Source organism: Ochlerotatus camptorhynchus, unplaced genomic scaffold (assembly GCF_037179485.1).
Source record: "Ochlerotatus camptorhynchus isolate MF236.1 unplaced genomic scaffold, CSIRO-AGI_Acam_v1.1 ptg000210l, whole genome shotgun sequence".
Taxonomy (NCBI): Eukaryota; Metazoa; Arthropoda; class Insecta; order Diptera; family Culicidae; genus Ochlerotatus; species Ochlerotatus camptorhynchus.
Window position 1 is genome coordinate 85,300 of NW_027040700.1, and position 21,028 is coordinate 106,327.

The window sequence follows — 21,028 nt, forward strand, 5'->3', positions numbered from 1 at the left end:
GAAACAGCCCTCTACCTGGGGTTGAAAAGGCAGTGTACCTTCTAGAGTCCGGGCTCAACGGAATCTGTAGAAAGGCTTACGATAAGTCAATGGACGTCAAATATTTGACCGGCCCCAAATGACTCAAAATTCTGTTCTGGTGGGTAAGCGTAAGGGTAAGCGTTCCTTTTGGTCCTCTCATTCAATTTTCTGGCGTCTATGCATAGTCTTACTTCTTGACTGTCCCTCTTTGCAACAGGTACTACTGGTAAAGCCCAATCTGAGTTAGATTGCTCAACGATCCCATCTCTAATCATCTCGTCCAGCGCTCCGTGAATTTTCTACTGTATCACTGGACTCCATGGATATGGGTTCTTTCTAACACGATCTGCTTCCCTAAATTCCTCCTTCAACTCGATCGTTCACTAATAGAATTCCACACATTTTTATTGGCGAATTTCCATGTAAAATTCCACATGATTTTCATGTAACCACACATAAACAGAATCCACCCAGAAGCACACATGAAATTTAAGAGTCAAATGAATAGTATGTGTGGTTACATATGGCTATTATGTGTACACATTAGACTGATGCAAAATTTTAAATTTTCGCTCCACAGTGTTCAAACGGTTTCAAATCGGGCCCTGATTAGCCTCCAAAATTTTAAACTCATTTGATAAGAAACTGACTTGGCCCAAACCATTTTAAATTTATATGGAAATTACAATGGGAAAACAAAACTTTTTGTTCATTGTCTTCTAGCCTTTTTACTTATTGTACTGTTAACAAATTCTATTGCTATTCTTATTGGAATTTTTATCAGCTACATCTTTGCAGAAAATCGTTTTTCAGCCAAACGTCAAATTAAATAGTTATTAATTGTTTAAGAGATTGTTAATCTTATGGCAAGATTAAGCAACTGTATTGTGGGCAACACTGTATTCTGCAGTGTGACATAGTAGCCATGATTTTTGTCCTCTATTCTACGCGCCATAAACACCATTGTTGCCTGCTGAATAGTTGATTGAGCATAATCATAAGACATCAGTGACTTGAATCATTAATAACTTTTGTTCCGTACATTTGATCGAAAAATGGTCTTCAAATTGTAGCTGCGAAAATTTTCAACAAGCTCAACTATCATTTTCTAAAGTAGAGTGAACTGGTGAATTTTGAGATAGATATGAACCGGAATTATGGTTTCTCCATAGTAATTCCCATATAAACTTTTAATGGTTTGTGCCAAGTCAGTTTCTCACTAAATGAGTTCAAATTTTAAGAGCCTAATCAGGGCCCAATTTGGAACCGTTTGAGCACTGTGGAGCAAAAATTTCAAATTTTGCATCAGTCTAGTACACATATTAAGTATGTGTCCGACACCTAGATACCATTTGTTGATCACATTGCAAAAAATCATGTGTGGGACACATAAAAAAAATCTTTGAAATTTTATCAGTGTATGTAGATATCAGTTATTCGGTTCGTTGCTCCGAAATTTCCAGGTTCTGCGACTGTCCTTTTTCACATTTTCCAGTTGTATCATCTGTTCCTCCGTTAGCTCATCCTCAATCTATACTTTCCTGCTAACGCCATCATCTAAGATCTCAACTGGATCATCTCGAATAGTTGGTCTAATCCCAAATTTTAGCCAACAATCGTAGCCTAGCACACACCTACGGTTTAGTTTCGGAGCGATTAGTACAGGCAAAATTTTCGTAGTGCTTTTGAATGTGATTGGAATGTCTGCACATCCTTGGACTTCTAGCTCGTCCCCAGCTGCTGTCCTCAAATTGACTGAAGTTGGTTGAAGCTTCAAATTAAGTTTTTTCATGATTTTGCTCGCTCCAATCCCTAGAACCGTCCGTGCTGCTCCACTGTCTAGAAGCCCAATCACATCAATCCCCATCAATTCAATCCTTGAAAATGGCCGGGCGTCTCCACTAAGCTTGACGAGCAATGTTGCTATCTCCGCCCGCATTGTGGCACGTCCTTCCACGATTGAGTATCCTTATTCCTGGAGACTGGATGCTGGATCTTCCGGCGATTCGTGTTGAGGACTTCCGCAGACGATTTGACTGCTCCGCCTCATTGAGCAGTCTTCTTGGCGTTTACATTTCTCACAAAAGACGTGGCGTTCTTGTTCGCACTCATGAAAACTGTGTCAATCCTCGTGGCAATTAAAACATATACTACGTTTTATCGGAATGTATGCTTTTACAATCCTTTGTAACGCACTGGTACCGCTCGGACCTGGTTTTGGGTTTTCCTGTCTTCGTTGATGTTTTTGGTTGTTCTGCTGAATTGGCTTCTGTTTTGGTTGAAATTTCTGTTGATTATGTCCACCCTGAATTTTTTTCCTCTCAGGTGGAATTTGTTTACCTCCGGGTTTAAAATTTGGGTTAAAATTTCGTCCTTGGTATCCTCCTGTGTACCCTGATGGAAATCTATTGTTTAACCCATTCTCACCTCGGTATTGATTCTGCTGACTGATTTCCTCTACTTGACCAGTTGGCCTTTCAAATCTACTCTCCTTTCTTGCATAAACCTGCAATTAGTACTATCGAACTATTTTCCAAATTCCATAATTTTAGGAATGGAGGTCACGTTCGCAGCCAACATCGCCGTTCTACAATCTGCTCTGGTATTCCGGAAAAGCACATCGAACTTTCTGGCATCATCCCATTGTCTCGATATACTCCGGAAAATTCGTACCATATCCAGATAATAGTCCTGGAATTTCTCCCTAGGACCTTGCTTTTGCGCCGGTGGTACTCCGTAATTTCAATAAAACAGAGTGCCGACAGGTACATTGCCTTAGGGAGTTGTCCTTAGATTCGGCAGGGATACGGCAAGGGGTACGCATCACGAACAGTACGTTCGTTAATTTTGCGCGCATCCAAACAGAGCCGAACCTTATGGGGTTTGTTAACCGGTACGCAATTTAGTGACCAGTCGGAGTTGCTAGGTTCAATTATACCTACATCAAGCAGCCTTTGCAGCTCTACTGACACTAAGCCTTGTGTTTTGGGGGACATAACATAACTTCCTGGTATAGCGGGTATGAAAAGTTTTTTTTTATCTGCTTGATAGTCTGTAGTTCTGAAGCAGTCAGAACGGATGGTGAAGAGGGCTGTTCGAGACTCGACTCTTATATGGAGTTTTCAACTCTGGCACAGTTTATGATTGTGGGCTGGATGTGGAATGTCTTCCAGAAGTCCATCCCGCAAATGCAACTGAGAGCGAGGTTAGGAACTACCATAGTTTGAACGATCTTGAACATGCCGTTCCACGAAAAAGGTAAGTGAACCTGTCCACAAACTGAGAATACTTCTCCGCTTGCTGTGTGCAGGTTTACGGGGTTCTGTAGGGGGAATAATCGTTTAGGCTAAATGGTATTATACGCAGAATCATTTATCAGGAAGAGATTACTTTTGCTGTCTAGCAGGGCACGAAGATTTATCCCATAAATATTGACAGTAGTACAAGGTCGATTGTCATTGGGAATTGGGTTAGAAAAAGTGTATGAAACCGGGGTAATGGGACAGAGATTATCCGTAGCCAATTCAAAATATACAGGAGAATTTACGCTTAGAAGTTTTGGTTCACTGGGCGGCGATTTTGGCTCGCTGATAATTCGTTTTTATGCAATACGGACAGTTGTCTGACGGATAGCCTCGAAATCCAAAATTCTCACATAAAACACTCGACAAATTTAAAGGATTGTGCAGCCTACATCAGTGTAGAGAAAGGATGGAACTGGGCTAGTAAAGTGAAATAACTTTGGTTCGCTTTAAGAGTTCATTTAAATAGTTTTCATTTAGTGTGTGAACATGGGTATGAGGACAACCCTGTGTCAGTGGGAAAATCAAAACAAAGCCTTTCGTTCAGAGACTTTCTCGGCTTTATTTCTCTCTCACTCTTCCTCGTTTTCGCGTTACCGAGAGACGGGCCTGGACAGCTTTCCGACGGTTCAGTCAAGCAGTTTTGAAAAAGATTTTAAAGTGTGAAGTTGAGTGATCACAAAATGCTGCGCAGGGATTACGGTCCTTTTCCAAATGGTGTAAATCACGACAATGGCACCGTCGAGGGGAGCCGAAGCGCTCCCGGGTAAGTCTGTATAAATCGCAAATTTGTTATTTTTTTTTCGTTTGGCCATTTTTGCCTAGTGAAAATTGTTGAGATGGTAACGAAAGAAAACCATCGTCCGCCATGATAGAAGGGACGTACGAAAAATAAATTATGCGCTCGGCCACGGCGGTATGCTGGCGTCTAATGCAATGACCGGCGTACGAATGTATTGGTGCCAGTGAAAGGAATGACGGTGCATAGTTAGATTTAATATATCCTATGTTTATATTTGTTTTTTTTTTTTTTCAAATTATGGTATGCAAGAAATTGTGGTGAATTTTGATGCGTCAATCAGTGGAAGTCGCATTGAACGCTTGATCTGATAGGGCCAAATGCCCTTCTTTTGGCAAGATGTGTCACTGAGTGGAATTCTCGGTAGACTTTAAGAAAAAAAAAATCCAGACTTGGAAACGGTTGGTGCGTCAATAAGTGGAAGTCTTATTGAACGCGTGATCCGATAGGGTCCAATGCCATAGGTTTGGCAAAATGTGTCTCTGAGTGGAATTCTCAGTAGACTTTAAATACGTCATGATACGTCTCTGAGTGGAATTCTCGGTAGATTAAAAAAAAAAAAAACAGCCTTGGAATAGGTTGGTGCGTCAATAAGTGGAAGTCTTGTTGAATGCATGATCTAATAGGGTAATAATAATGCCCTTATTTTGGTAAAATGTGTCTCTGAGTGGAATTCTCAGTAGACTTTAAGAAAAAAAAGGCCAGCCTTGGAAAGGGTTGGTGCGTCAATAAGTGGAAGTCTTATTGAACGTGTCATGCGATAGGGTTCAATGCTCCCTTTTTGGCATGACACATCTCTGAGTGGAATTCTCGGAAGATATAAAAAAAAAATCCACCCTTGGAATAGGTTGGTGCGTTAATAAGTGGAAGTCTTATCAAACGCGTGATCTGATAGGGTCAACTGCCTTTTTATGGGCAAGATGTGTACCTGAGTGTCGATGTACAAGGCTCAAATAGATGCGGCCTTCGATGATAGTGACGAGAAACACGTACTTTATGCTCTCGATGCAGGTTTGATGAATATCTCTTGGAGCGATATTGAAATAGCTTCAGAAAATGACAATGAACTCTCTTCAGTACGACAAGCGATGATATCTAACAAATGGCCGAGGTTTTTGCGCCAATATGAACCACATAAACTCGACTTTCGCTGCTTGGGATCAACAGTGTCCAAAAACCATAAAATAGTACTTCCAAAAACCTTACGTAAGAGCGCCTTGGAATCAACACACCAGGGACATTTGGGCATAGCTGCAATGAAACGCATTATTCGTGAATACTTTTGGTAGCCTGGTATTAGCAGTGCAGTTGAACAGTTCGTTAAATCGTGCAAGACGTGTTTGATTATTACAAGACGAAACCCTCCGATTCCTCTTTCAAGTCGAACTCTTCCTGATGGACCGTGGGAAATCTTGCAGATAGATTTCCTTACAGTGCGCGGATGTGGCTCCGGTGAATTTATGATTGTGGTTGACACTTACTCGAGATTCTTGGCAGTCGTGGAAGTAAGATCCATAGACGCAAAGTGCACTAATGCAGCTCTGTCAAAGGTTTTTGAAACGTGGGGCCTGCCAATGATCATGCAAAGCGACAATGGGCCGCCATTTCGCAGCACAGAGTTTGTCGAGCATTGGGAACAGAAAGGAGTAAGAATTCGGAAATCCATCCCTCTTAGCGCTCAGTCGAATGGAGCCGTAGAGCGTCAGAATCAAGGAATTCTGAAAGATTTAGCTGGTAGCAAGCAAGATGGAACCAACTGGAGGGCTGCTCTTCATAGGTATGTTCACGTCCACAACACAATTAAGCCCCATTCCAGACTCGGTATCGCACCCTTCGAGCTCCTCGTTGGGTGGAAGTACCGGGGAACATTTCCGGCCCTTTGGGAGTCAAAGTCTGACAATGAACTGGATCGTCACAACGTTAAGGAACATGACATTCTATAGAAATTTGTGAGCAAGGGCTACGCGGCCAACTATAGAGGAGCTAAGCTTTCCGACATCAAGGCCGGTGACAGGGTCGTAGTTGCGGTCGCAAAATCAAACAAAATTGATCCATTGTTTTCGATGGAAAGGTACACTGTTTTGACTCGGGAAGGTGCCAAAGTCGTCGTTCAGAGCAGTCAGGGTGTACAGTATGCTAGAAACGTGCAGGACGTCAAACGAGCAATGGACTTCGAGGTAGCCGATGCAGATACAAACGACAACTCTATTCCAAATCCGGATGCAGACGTGGGTGGTATGAGAGATGAAGAGTTGCACGAGATGTGGAATAGTGCAGGTCCTCTGCGAGATGAGGAGTTTTCTGCTGAAGATATGAGTCAGCAAATGTCTGTGAGGCCTAAACGGAATATAAAACGACCTGAAAGGTATAACGACATGTTTCTCTATAGGATTTTTCAGTAATAATTAACAGGAATAGTTTTGTTTACTATACAACATAGCATAAAACGCAAGAATGGAGGTCAGCACTGTTCACAATTAAATAAAAGTAAAAAAGATCTAAAAGTTTCCCTTTATTGTCGTTTTCCTAGATTCTCCCAATATCAATGGTAAATACATGTGTGGCGAATGCATCCAATTGGTATTTTTGTATATACATTTGAGCCTCCCTTAGGTCTGCGGGTAAATGCGCAGAGCTACAAAGCAAGGCCGTGCTGGTGTCGGCTGGGTTTGAATCTCGGTTCGGTCTAGGAATTTTTCTGGTTGGAAAGTGTGGGATTCGATGGGATTTAGCATACTAACGGTTTATTGACTCCTGGCTCCGTTTAAAGACCATTTAATAATGTAACTAAATTTGGAAGAGAGTAGGCGAGGAGGAGGATGTAGAGAAAGGATGGAACTGGGCTAGTAAAGTGAAATAACTTTGGGTCACTTTAAGAGTTCATTTAAATAGTTTTCATTTAGTGTGTGAACATGGGTATGAGGACAACCCTGTGACAGTGGGAAAATCAAAACAAAGCCTTTCGTTCAGAGACTTTCTCGGCTTTATTTCTCTCTCACTCTTCCTCGTTACCGAGAGACGGGCCTGGACAGCTTTCCGACGGTTCAGTCAAGCAGTTTTGAAAAAGATCTTAAAGTGTGAAGTTGAGTGATCACAAAATGCTGCGCAGGGATTACGGTCCTTTTCCAAATGGTGGAAATCACGACAATCAGGTCATGTGATGTCCAAACTTGCCGCAATTATAACAGTGTTGCCTTGATAAAGGACGATCGAATCGGCTCGCAAGGGGCAGTGGTATGAGTTTGATATCCCTGGTTGTGATGCATGGCCCCCATAAAAAAATTGACGGATGGGGAATTTCACTGTCGACCGGCGAAATCGGTTGTATACAAAAAAGGCCTATTAATAAACCGACAACGTCGGGATTAGTACACTACACAGCAAAAAAAAAATGTATTGCTGATTGCATCTGAAACTGTACTGTCCCAAAAATGCAAAAAGTGTGATAAAAGTGCACGTTTCCGTCAAATCGTTTTGATGTCTTCGGAGCACTTATTGCTTGCATCATAAGAAATAAGTGCACGGAAGACACCAAGACGATTAGACGTAAACTTGCAGTTTTAGCACACTTTTTAATAAGTGAAAACGCGCTAATTGATCATTTTAGATGGTCAAGTTTTGAAACCACCACAGCATGCTTTTGGCGCTACTGTATATGGACGATCAAATGTAAAATACTGTGGTAGCCACAGCATAGTTCTGTCAAAAACTCAGCATTTTCATTGATCCATTTGGTGTGAAACGCGCAATTATATTGATCAATGTAATTCAAGCTGATGTATGAAATAATGATGTATTAGCAAAAAGCAGATACAATATTACACCAATGGATGTAATTTTGTTCGCAAAATCGATGTACATCGTACACGGACAGAAAATTGTTTGCATTGAACTAAAAAAAAACTTTTGTTGTATTTAAACAAACAATTCCGGTTGAAATTATATTGCATTCTGTTGTTTTGATAATACTTATTCATAAAAATTCAAAATAGGATTCTTTTTGTTTTAATAAGCCACTTTTCAACTGCAACTATTGTAAAAATAAAAATTTCTATAATTAAGCCAACAACAGTTAATTTTAATTTAGCATTTATTTGCTGTTTCCATTCCCCGGGCCATGAATGCAAAAATAACTACCAACTATTCCCTCGTTTTCACCCGGACAAAAATGTAAACAATAAAAAAAACTTGTGAATTTCGGGAAATAAGTGCAAATTTTCCGAAAATCTTGAGACTTGAGGTAAGTAAGTATGCTGCAGTTCGAGCTGCAGTTGCTAAATATAATCCATTTTCTGTTTTTTTTCCTTGATTTTCTCCGTCGGTCTTGTTTTCTGTACTGAGTATCAATGCTCCCGACGCCAGGAAGGCAGCTCCCACACCTGAACCCTACATATCGACCCATCAACTAATGAACCGGGGACCAACGGCTATACTTCCCTTCCGAAGGATGATCAGTGAAAAAGAAAACAAAACATAAAAAAAATTGGCCATATTATTTTTGAATCAAGAAACATATTTTTATTTCTACTGCGTGAATTGTCAGACTTCATAAAATAAATATGATTGAATCAACAAGAAATCTCTTTTAAAAACAACATATTTTTGTTGTTGACCCAGCTGCCAAATTTGACAGCTTACGCCAAAACCATGAAAGTTCTTGTAAATTCGAAGCGATTTTCTTTTTGATTTAACAATCCAAGGAACAAAAATACTGGATTGTTGAAACAATAATGATTTCTTTTTGCAGCCAAAACAAAATGAAATTCTTATTGATTTTACGTCAAATATTATTACGTTTAAAATATTTTTTCTGTGTGTACAACGTTATATTACACAACCCTTACACATTGACCTGGTTGCAGCAGTTTGGATGTAATATTCAACAACTTTTTTTTCTGTGTGCAGCAGTTTCGATGTAATATTCAACAACTTTTTTTTTCTGTGTAGTTATTTTTTTTTTACATATTCGCTAATGTATTAAATCGGATACCGCAGGGACCGACAGCCATAGATTTTTTTTTTCCTTTGGTTTGTTTTTTCCGTCGATCTTGTTTTCCGTGCTGAGCACCAATGCTACCGACGTGCCAGGAAGGCAGCTCTCACAACTGGACCCTACCTATCGACTCATCAACTCATGAACCGGGGACCAACGGCTTTACTGCCCATCCGAAGGAAGGCGTGATCAGAGATGTTATGCCTCAGAACATCCCGGCGGCGCCGACTGGTATTGAACCCAGGCCTGCTGGGGTGAGAGGCAATCACGCTTACCACTACACCACCGGCGCCGTTAGCCATAGATTTTATCTATTGTAAAATCTGGCACTTTTATGTTTTTTATCGGTGTTTATTTTATTGTACGTACAGACGAAGTCGGTTTACGTAGTGATTATAAAATAGTGGCAGTTAGACTAAGTGAGTGCAAATTTATTATTAAATGTCATTAGAATCTGGTAAGTATAATAAGTATTAATATTTTTCAAGGAAATCTTACAATGACAAGCAAGTGGAGTACTTGGCTTAATAAGTATGTAGATTTAGTATGTTTTATTTGAAGAAACAATTGGGTTCTTTAATTTTTAAAAATATATCGGTTTTTATACATCATCGGAAAGGGTGTCGTTTTCTGAGCACAACGATATTTTTTTCGATCCAATTTACTTCCATCTCAATTTTTAAATTAAGATTTAGAGCAAAATAATCACTTCACTGTTTGACACAAAACTAACAAACTGACAGCTCGTTCCCATACGAAGTACCATCGAGGGCCGCTAAGATAGTGATTTTTGCTAATCACACTTATTTAAATAGTTCCAGGTCTCAAAAATTGATGAAATTTTGGATTTCGATTCCATTTGTAATGCAGATTACGAGTATGTAATTACCTCAATACCCAATTTAATTACCCGATTAATTAGTGTATTTCATCTGGTTTCATCAATTTCATATGCCGATTTAACAGTTGACTTAATCTTTTCCATAGTACAAATAACGGAATGAACCGATTATCCACTTTATTTCGTTTGGTTTCATCAATTTCGTATGCTGATTTATTTGTCCACTTAATCTGTTTCCATCGTTATTTCCATTTAATAAATTGATCAACCAGTTATTTCGTCTGGTTTCATAGAATCCCTGCTACAACTCTGTCATCCTACTAATCATTCGATTGGGTCGCTTCTGGTTGACTGATTTCCTTGTTTTCGACTACCGATTTCGTGTGTTGACGCGTCGTTAAGCAGTCCCATAAGAGTCGATGCAACAATTTATAAATACGTAGGTTTCATAGTCGGTCGATCTTACCGACGTGAACCGATTTAGTCAAAGGGAAAATCGGGAGGATTTTTTATGGGGGGTGTTGATAGTCTATATCTAATTTTGTTCGCAAAATCGATGTACATCGTACAACGTTATACATACACAACCGATGGATTGACCTGGTTGCAACAGTTTGGATGTAATATTCAACAACTTTTTTTTCTGTGTAGTTGTTGAGGAATACAACTCTAACAAATAGGTTGGTATCAATAAATACAGAATATTTCTGTATATCAGTAATAATTATTATCATTTTCATATTTTTTTAATATTCTTCCTGGAGGAAATGATTCATGGGCATTAGACTGCCAGCGAAAATGATTATTTTTAATTTCGCTAACAAACCATATACAAAATGTTTCATGCATTTTTAAGACATTTGGCATCAAATTTTTTTTTTGATTTCCGAAATTTCATGTACCCCCCCCCCCCTTGGGAGATTTTCGAGAGTGAAAAAAGTCAAACTTTGACGCGTTTGCGCCACCCCTAAATCATGTCCGATTGAGCTCAAATTTTGCATAGGGTCATTTTTCGAGGCAATAAACATTTTGAATATGGTTTGTTAGCGAAATTTGATGGTCAAATTTTTCCCATACATTCATTGGCAGTCTAATGGCATGCATTCGTTTCTATCGAAATGGGTAAGGATTACTCAGTTGACAATCTTACCCAGTTTCCTCCATAAGCACGTTTTCTCAAATTTGAGTAAAAGCATGTTTACTCATTTTTGGGTAACTTCCCTTTTGGCTGGACTGAGTGATTTTGGACTCAAAAATGAGTAGCCTCAAAATAGCGTGTATCACACCGACGATAACCGTTATAGTCAACTGTGGCTGTGGCTGGTGGTAACGCTTGACGGAAGGTGCAATTAGGGTGGGAATAGGGATGTTCAGGAAATGGATATATTCGATTTCAAATTCAATGGTTTTAATTCAATTCTGGAGACGAACCAGCCCTGGGCTGAAAGTCTCCTTAATAAAGATATAAAAAAAAATCAATTCAATTTTTAGCTTAACTAAGCTACTCATTAAAAACTTTAAATTAACATATTTACAAAATATCCCCTTAGGTCTTCGAAAACCTTAATCAATATGGTCAAAACTTTATATATAGGTATGTTTCGATAAAAAGTTGGCTGAACCATTCTCATTATGGTTTTCACAGCAAGATAAACCATTTTCAATGTGGTACGCGGGTATTGGACAGTTTTCCTTTAATTAATTCTACTGTAAAGCATTTTTTTAAATTAAAAATAAAACTAACCTGTTTTAGTAATATATCGAGCATCAAAATGCAGCAAGTGAGATTATGCTCAGCATCCGTTGAAAATTCGGTATGTCTTGAAATTGGTGCCTCATCATCTGAAATGGCGGATGTGTTACATGAGTCATCTTCTACCACTGGTGCTAAAATTATGGATACTAAAGTTAAAGGACAAATTTCCAGCTGAAAACTAATACACTTACAAATAGAACTTCTTCTAGGAGCTTGAAGTTCTCTTTCTCTGGTGATTTTGGAGCCAGCACTTTTACCAACTTTTGAATGAGATTCTGCTTGCATTCCATGTTTCATAATGCGAACTCCATCTCCAAACATGGCAAATAATTGTGACAACGGAATTAAAATTTCTAGCTTTGTTAAGTTTTGTAACCAATGCAATGCTTGTTGTTGAACTTTAGCAGTTGTTTTCTCGAAACGAATCGATACGAAGTTATACATTGCTTTAGCATCAAAACCCAGTGGTGACATTTCCGGATCTAAGATTTTACTTAGCACAACTTTTAACTCTGGTAATTCTTTTTCGGGAACATCGTTTGTAACTGCTTCCATCCAATGTGGCATTACGGTGTCCCATATCTGCTGGGTTATTATCTCATATGGTATTAGGCAAATCAACCGCTGTAATCCTTCCTTAAGATGTGACGTTCGTGAGGCAAGAGTATCCCAGTGCCCCCCAACCCTGGAATATTCTGGAGGATGTGGTAGAAGACAGTCGATAAATTCTTTATAATGACTCTCAGAAACATCCCTCAACCATCCGCAAACATGTTCAAGCTTAAGCTTCTCCAAAGTACTCTCAGCTTGACCATCATATGAATATGCAGTTATGTGGAACCAATGAAACAACATGGACAATAAACGTCCAAGAATTTCAATCGGAGTATCAGTCGTAGGTTTGCACCTGCCAACTAACAACCATATTCCATAACGACCAAGAAGCTGACGGTCCTCCAAGGTTAGAGTATCTTGAGTTCCATTTGTAGCATTGTTTTTAGAGTCACTAGAAAAATCCCTCCCGAAATCCAAATTTAATGGTTTTGCTTCTCTAAGAAGACTTATTACAGCTTCTACCATGTAGGTTTGCATTTCAGCGTCCATCATCATCATCGGTGGTAAGCTGCGATGAACGATGTGATCAATACCGCGTCTACTGTTGTGTCGGTTTCCATGACACTGTGCGCAGTATCTTATCGGGTGATTGCCGTTATAACTAGCACATTCGCTAGAAAAACAGATTGAGATAGCTGATTTATCGCTTGACCTACAATTCTATGGAGTAAATAAAAATAAAATTAGTCAGCTTGATTTTAATGTTGATTACATTCGTGCGCTTACCTTGTTCTCACATATCATTGATACTTGTTGCATGGGATGTAAAATGTCTCCAAATGAAAGATCCGGATGATCTCGGTGTATTTCATTAGCACATTCTATACACAGGTATAGTGGAGGAGGCGAGTCTACTGCATACAATATACTTATGCAATGATTGTAGCAAACCTTAACGGCTTCTGCATTTCCAGCATTTGGGCATGATTCTCGTTGACAAACAAATGGTACTAAATTATTTGTAAATTTGCATAGCAGTCCTTTTCGATCAAAAAGATTCGGATCAAAGGCGGGCCAATAGTAAAAGAGCAGTTTTGCTGCAGATGCACGACTAGCTGACGTACCATAAGCGACTACACAAAGCAGATCCTTTACAACGTTATGCTTAAGTCTCATCAAACTTTCTAGTAGTTGACAGTGATGCGCAGGATTATTAGAGTATTGAAATACCAGCATTATAACTGCAGACACTGACTGGCATGCATGACATTCTTGGTCATCATCACTTTGGCGAGCTGAAATATGGTTATATAAAATTAAACTATTTTTTTATTATCTTGTTAATAAAAAACTTACTGATGGTAAATGGTAATATGTAGTAACATAGATAGTTGATAATATCTTGATGCAACGAATATGGAAGTACAGATATACTAGAGGCTGCTAGATAAGGTAGATTATCAATCAAATCTTTATCTAAGAATGGAAGAATGCATCCGAGGCATTGTAGTAATGCTTTTCCGAATAAATTAAGTCCATTTTGAATACTTGACGCAACATCCAATAGCATAGTAAGTGCATTATACAGATTTTGATACTCTAGATTTGGATAGCTGGACATCCTTGCTTGGTCAAGCGATGGATCTTTGATCATTTCAAGAGGAGAGCATGGTACATCCTTCAGAACAGCTGTTGAAATGAAGATAAATAGATAAAATTGAACAGTATGCAACTATTATTTGAGTGTAACATCAGAACGTGCTACTGTTAGGATTCATTCTTGGGGGAGTATTGTTAAAGTACGATTGTGTAAGTTGGTTGTTTTTGTAGTTGTTCAGGGAAATGTAGCTATGGAAGGTATTTTCCTGATGGAAACATTACTTTGCAATCTCAGAGAGATAGAGTCGTCCCCTTCGTAATTGTGTTATATTTAACCAAGTTTTTCCCTCCCACGTGTGTAATTATTTTGCAAAATGTAATGAATATGTTGCTTGATATAAATATTTTATTTTAAAACTGTGTTTGTAAAATCATTACAACAGTGTTAGTGTTTAGCGAAAATTCATCGTACTTGGCTTCGTTGAACCACAGACAAACAGACGTAACTCTTCATTGTGTATCTTCGTTCACGCATTTAACGGTTGATTTTAATATTATCAGTTCCACGAACTACTCGCCGCAGCGCTGGAATCGGATCACTTTGACGTTTCTATACATTCTATAGAAGTTTTATGCAATATTGTTTGCGAGTTAGCGAGCAAGCTTGTTTTCCGCGAGAAGCCCGAGAGATGTCGTTACTGAGGTCCTATGTTTTGAGATACTATGCTTTCAAGAAAACCTTTTTCAAGAGTTACGTCTGTTTGTCTGTGGTTGTACAGTACTCTCCATTTCTCGATGATCTTTATTTCGAAATTCCTTCCTATCTGAATCGTTTCAGCAACCCTGATCCTGATTCATCAACACTTTTTGAGCACGAAGTGTTTAGAATCGTATTAATAATCTTATAAATTGCTCTTTTGATTGTCGATTTCTCCATATTTAGGTGGTGGAAATTTGAATCTATCACTAAGATGTGCTCGTTTCCTCGCTGCTGGCGTGCAATAGGACCAGTACTAAGTAACCAACGGATTTCTACACTACATGGCATATAAGATCGACTCAAATTAAAGTTTAAATTACTCTAATTGGGAATCGCACCGAAAAATCACATGAACCTTATATTGCGCATTTCACACCAAATTGGACTAATAAGCACGTGTGATAAAATTGCAAGTTTACGTCTAATCGTCTTGGTGTCTTCCGTGGACTTATTCCTTATTATGCAAGCAATAAGTGCTCCCAGGACATCAAAACGATTTGACGGAAATGTGCACTTCTATCAAACTTTTTGCATTTTTGGGACAGTCCAGTTTCAGATGCAATCATCAATATGTCAAATGAAATTTAAGTGATTTATCATATAGAACTCATGTGAACGCATGAATGTAATGTGAAATTCAGATAAATATAATTGGTTTTGTTAATGGAAAAATGTAATGTGCACTCCCAATGGAAACTACATGAAAACTTTTGCCGTCTAATAATTTCATATGTTCACTGAAAAAAGTTTTCGCTTAGTTTCTATTAGGAACGCACATATTATTTTTCCAATATCAAAAATAATGATTTTAATCTGAATATCACATAACATAAGAAATTCTATGTGTGTAATTATATAGATTTCATTGGACACATAAACGTTCATGTGATTTAGTAGCTTACTTTCCAATTATAGGATCATATGAAAGTGATGTGAAATTCACATGGATATTTTCCACTGGTTATATGATTTATTTTATGGGTGTACATCGAGATGATGCTCTTATTAGAAAACAAATTCCTGTAATTATAAAATTCGTAAAGTTTTACTCAGTCTATGAGTTAACTACGTTGTCAAGAATATGAGCAGTGTTGGCAAAATCATCAACCAAATAATGTTTTTCCGCTCTCATACGCTTTCAATATTACACGTGATATTGGAGCAAAATATCATGGTTGATATTGATTCAACACAGTGTTCACTCGGCTGTCGACAAAAGCAGGCCACTCTCGATGTGTGCTACGCGATCGTCTGTTTTCTCGGCAGCAACCATTGTGTGGTCCTCCTCATTGTTCTTCATCAGCAGTTCTTTCGGTCGATGCGTCGTCGACTTTGGAAATCAACCGTTTCGTGATGAGTGTGTGAGTGCTGACCACGTTTTGCGTCCATTGCTGCAATGGACGCGCTCTGACCCTCGTTGGCGTACAACAATTTGCCATACAATGAAACTACTAGAAGCGGCTCCAGTTCTGATCGAGGAGGCTTTTTGGAAAGCGGAAGATAAAGTGTTTATTGTGTTGTACCTTTTGACTATAGTTTTAAGATGTATTGTATAGTGACCAAGAATCCTCGGCTCTGTAAAGTTAATTCGGTTGAGCCTTATCAAATAAATTAATAAACAAAAAAAAAATTGATTCAACAAATTCCTTTGATGTTGCGAGACTATTCACAACGTCCAAAATTCAAGTTGAGAGCTGACTCGACACAAAAATGATTCCATTTCACATCGTTTTCTTAGAAAAAGAAAGTCAAGGGGCAAGACAGCTACTAATCATGAGCAATTTCAGAGTTGCTTTTGAGGCACCTCGAGTAACTCACATTGCTCAGTGAGCAAGATCGCTGGCATTTGCTTTCTCACTTTTCGCATCACAGCAATATTTGAAGGTGCACCTTCATGCGAAGCCGAAAAGCTGCTGTCAAACAAAACAACAATAAAAGCGGAACTTGGAGACATTTAAATCATATCAGTTTAATAACCTTCGTTCGACCGTTACCAACCGTGAACGTGAAAGGAACCTGTTGCAACCTTACACTTACGACGGTCGAATGGTTCTCTGGTTGATGTGGTAGAAAAACTCAATCTGCCTGACCAAATACTCAAAATCGATACTCGTCGAAGCAATTCCGTCCCATCGCTTGACAAACTGCCGTTGGATGGAACTGTGAACCGAGCTCTGAATTATCACGGCGCCATTCTGCTTACGGGGGACATCCATCCCCGCTTTCGGTGCTTTTTCTGGGCCTTCCGGATGGTCGTGATTCGCCCCCGTTCTTGCTATACACCACCGAGATTTTTCTGCGGCCGTTGACCGAAGTCTCCAGGAAAAAGTCGAGCAAGAGAATCTGTCAGCTTGATTTTTGCTTCGTCTTCCTGACGGGTTTTCACTTCGGTTTCGTACAGTAGATCGTTAATGGGGTTTGAAGTTCAAACGAGGATCGCACTCACCGGAAACAGCAGCTACTTCATCGTCATCTTCCTCTTCGGCTTCGGCAGTAGCACCGGCTGCACTGATGCTCTGGCTGAACATTCCACGGGGTAATGGCTTGTAGCGTTGCCTTCGGCACTGGAATTGGGTGTTAATCGGTTGTTGCCCCACCGGGGAGATGATTTCTAAACCAGAAACTGTGGCGGCGGGTGCAGTTGGAGGGGCCATGGTTGAAATATTACTCACTACGCTATGTTTGCCATGTTGCCAACGGGAATGTTAGTCGAAAGGGGATCAGAGTTAGTTATTACCACATTGACTGGTGATGCCTTTTCCAATGGGACTGCTGTAACGACCGGAGAAATCGAAGATGATGGGATCGCTTCATTATAGGTGAAATTTCAGATGTTTAGAAGAATATTGGAGAGCTTTTTTGATCGGAGATGATCCTTTCGGAGTGACGACTGGGACTGGTTGCTGAGAAGGAAGCTTATAGTTATTGGTAGTAAGCAGGCACTAGCAAAGGTTCTTCCATAATATTCCAGTTATCCGAAAGGCTCAGAATACACTTGGGATTACTTTATTTACAAACAAAACTGACGTCTAATATGAGACGCATATGCTTAAAAAGAGGAATCGGAGTAGGCAGAGAAAATATTGAGGTACATTGAGTTACTCGCTGCAAAAAAAGCAACTCAGAATAAACCTGTCTCACCCCTTGGAGAAAGTATAGTTTGCTATCTCTTTTTAATCTTCGCCGATGGCAAACACGAAGGGACTGCTGGCAGTCGTTATGAAAGTGTCGGTTGCGATGTAAAGCAAAAATCATGACACTCAATCTCAACATAGTTTGGAGAGATTTGCAGCTGGTCAGTTGATATATATATATATATATATTGCAAAATCAACCGCAGTTGTTTGCTTGTTGATTTTTGTCTACGAAAATCAACCGTGATCTTGGGCATTGGCATTGGTGAGATTGGATCTTATGATATTTTTCCAACACTGAATATGAGTGAATTAATCTCAACGTGGAGTTTTCTCATCTATTTCATGGCAACAAACCCCCCCCCCCCCCCCCCCCCGTCAAACGCAAAACTTCTGCTAGTTTTATGCAGCCGAATTACAGACATTTTTGAAATTCACAGACATATTTCGCAGACTTCTGAAAAAAGAATGTGGCATCTCTGATTCCATCAGATAGTCTATTCCTAGGCGGACACCCTGGCTGCACAAGAATATCACCAACCACTCTGTACAAGGAAGTACAGCCAGGAACAGTTAACTGCATTTCCATGGTACACGCAGAAAAAAATATTTTAAATGTAATAATATTTGACGTGAAAAAAAATTTTCCGCTATTAAGTTTTTTTTTTTTCGATGAAAACATTTTGCGTATACGTATACGTGACGTAGTGTGCGTACGACAAACGCAATCTCTATTGTTTCAACAATCCAGTATTTTTGTTACTCAAAACCCATGGATTTTTAAATCAAAAAGAAAATCTTCTAGGATTTACTAGAGCTTTCATGGTTTTGACGTAAGCTATCAAATTTGGCAGCTGAGTCAACAACAAAAATATGTTTGTTTTTAAAAGAAATTTCTTGTTGATTCAATCATATTTATTTTATGAACTCTGAAAATTCACGCAGTAGAATTAAAAATATGTTTCATATTATTTGGCCAATTTTTTTTATGTTTTGTTTTTTTTTTTTTCACTGATCACGGGAAGTAAATCCGTTGGTCCCCGGTTCATTAGTTGATGGGTCGATACGTAGGGTCCAGGCGAGGGTCCAGGTGTGGGAGCTGCCTTCCTGGCGTCGGAAGCATTGGTACTCAGTATGGTCTCATTGACTTCGTTCCGTAGCTTATTAACTAAAGTATCGTACCAAACGCATAATTGACTTGTAACTCTGAAATCATGGATTTGTTTGATGTTTTCTGCTCGATAGGCCCAAAATGGGCGATTAGGCTGAAGTAGTTCCATAGAGGTAACTCTAAGACTAGAAGGTCCGGAAATAACGTGCTCAATTTTTTGTCTCAGCTCTGGTACTCTCTTCGGTCCCAAGCTAATCGATTCACCCCTCGAAACATAGGAAAAACCAATAACCTCTCATTTTATCTGTCAAACTTTCATAGCGAATCAAAACAAACATTGCGTAGTACTAGAATTTCGACTAGAATAGGGTACGTTAATCGTTTGCTTGGGACCAATAGGCTAGTCAAGTAGTGAGCCAATTTAAAATCGTTAGTTTCGTATTGATTGTTGGTACTTCTCTACCCTATCATCACAGATTTTTTGCACAAAACTAAGATGAAAAGATTTTTTTGGACAAAAACACTGATTTCCTTTTGGCAACCCTGCACTTGATCGGGCGTGATGGCGGTGTTGTGCGAGAGTCAACTAGTTGCAACTAGAAATACTCAGAGGGAGAGATAGGCGGAGAAAACAAAATACAATTCGGCAGCAGGGATAGGCCTTTTTAATGCACCACCAACGTAGAGTGCGCCACGCGAGTTCGAGAAGAAACGTCAACCAAACCGTTTGCTTACATCAGAATAACTATTTTTCGCAACGCAAATTAAAGCATTTTTAATTCAATATCTTGCCAATTTCCATCGGTAATTGTCTTATTGTACGATTTTCCACAGATCTGAACTGATTTGTAACTATTCACACATAAGAAATCCGGAAGATCATAACCACTAAGGCCTAGACTAAGGCACTTTTCTAATTTTCCATTTTTCTCAACAAAAATATTCCTGAACACCAGCAGGATCTTTGCAAAAACGTTACAGAATTAAATTTTTCAACTGTAAATCAAGTTTTGGAGCATCTCTGATAAATCAATTTATCAGGAAAAGTAAAAAAGTGTTCCGTTTCCTGTCTCACGTTAGAAATTTCTGCTCACAGCACTCTTTTTGACGTTTTCCTATTCATCACCAGAGGTTGAATCGATCGTTTAGTTTCTATTAAAAAGGCGTATTGGCACCTACATTATCTTACAACCCTTGCTAGAAGCCAGCATTTCACATGACTTTTATTTATGATTCGATTTACGTGCAAAATAATAATTGATTGCATCGTAATATTTTGCACATTTCTTGGTGCCATTAATTAACCAACTAAGGGCCGATTTCTTCACCTCCGCTTAAGCCTTAAACCAGGTTTAACTATATGGGTAAGCCTGGCTTAAGATTTAAGCGGGGGTGAAGAAAACGGCCCAAAGATCAATTAATCAATAGAGTTAGAATATTGTTTTTAATTCCAAAAACTAGCTGAATTTAAGAAGCACACGAAACATAAAGGTGATTAAATTTCTGTTCGATTACAATACTCTTAAATTTAATCGAATAAGAATGAGAAATCCTCGGACAATATCTAATGGAAATGTTCGATTGGCTCAGATTTTGGCAGTTTATTTGGTTCTAAACATTCTCTCAGCCAATCTCTCCCTCTGAGTATTTCTAGTTGTAACCTGATCCATACAAGGTGTGAAATTGAAAGGCTGAATGTATTGGTGCACTTCGTTTTTCACTCGACTTTCATTCCGCTGGCGCACGATTTGTTTCGTTCGTTTGCTCAATCACCCTTGTAGTGACGTCATAACGTTTGTTTCAATCAGCGTTTGTATCAAGGGGTAGGTCACTCCGCACACCAATCTTGGGTCATCTTTTGACGTAGGACTACGTCTTTAATTTCTATAGCACATTAAGGCTGTGAACCATTTACCGAGTTAAATTTAACTCGTGGTTAAAAGTGACATTTCGAAAGTTATTCTTGATGTTCGAAATCCCTGTGCTGTCGATCGACCGGTTTTCGAGAAGAACTCAGCCACGGTTGTCAACATTTAACTTCTTGTCTGTCAGAAATAACCCCGCTCGGATAGCAGGGTTAATCGATAACTTTCATTTGTCAAATTTTAACCAAAAGTTAAAATAATCCACCAAATGGTTCAGAGCCTAAAAAATCGA

The 21,028-nt window shown here is 39.0% G+C and overlaps 1 protein-coding gene across 1 annotated transcript in view; it reads right to left on the reverse strand.

The window, feature by feature from the left end:
- The window catches only part of LOC135703199 (protein unc-79 homolog), an 82,491-nt gene that overhangs the window by 26,069 nt on the left and 35,394 nt on the right, over window positions 1-21,028 (reverse strand). The window contains exons 4-7 of the mRNA XM_065224321.1: window positions 13,624-13,956; window positions 13,054-13,562; window positions 11,904-12,987; window positions 11,701-11,843 (exon numbers count right to left, since the gene is read on the reverse strand). Coding sequence (XP_065080393.1) covers window positions 11,701-11,843; window positions 11,904-12,987; window positions 13,054-13,562; window positions 13,624-13,956 — 2,069 coding nt within the window. The remainder of the gene's footprint in view (window positions 1-11,700; window positions 11,844-11,903; window positions 12,988-13,053; window positions 13,563-13,623; window positions 13,957-21,028) is intronic.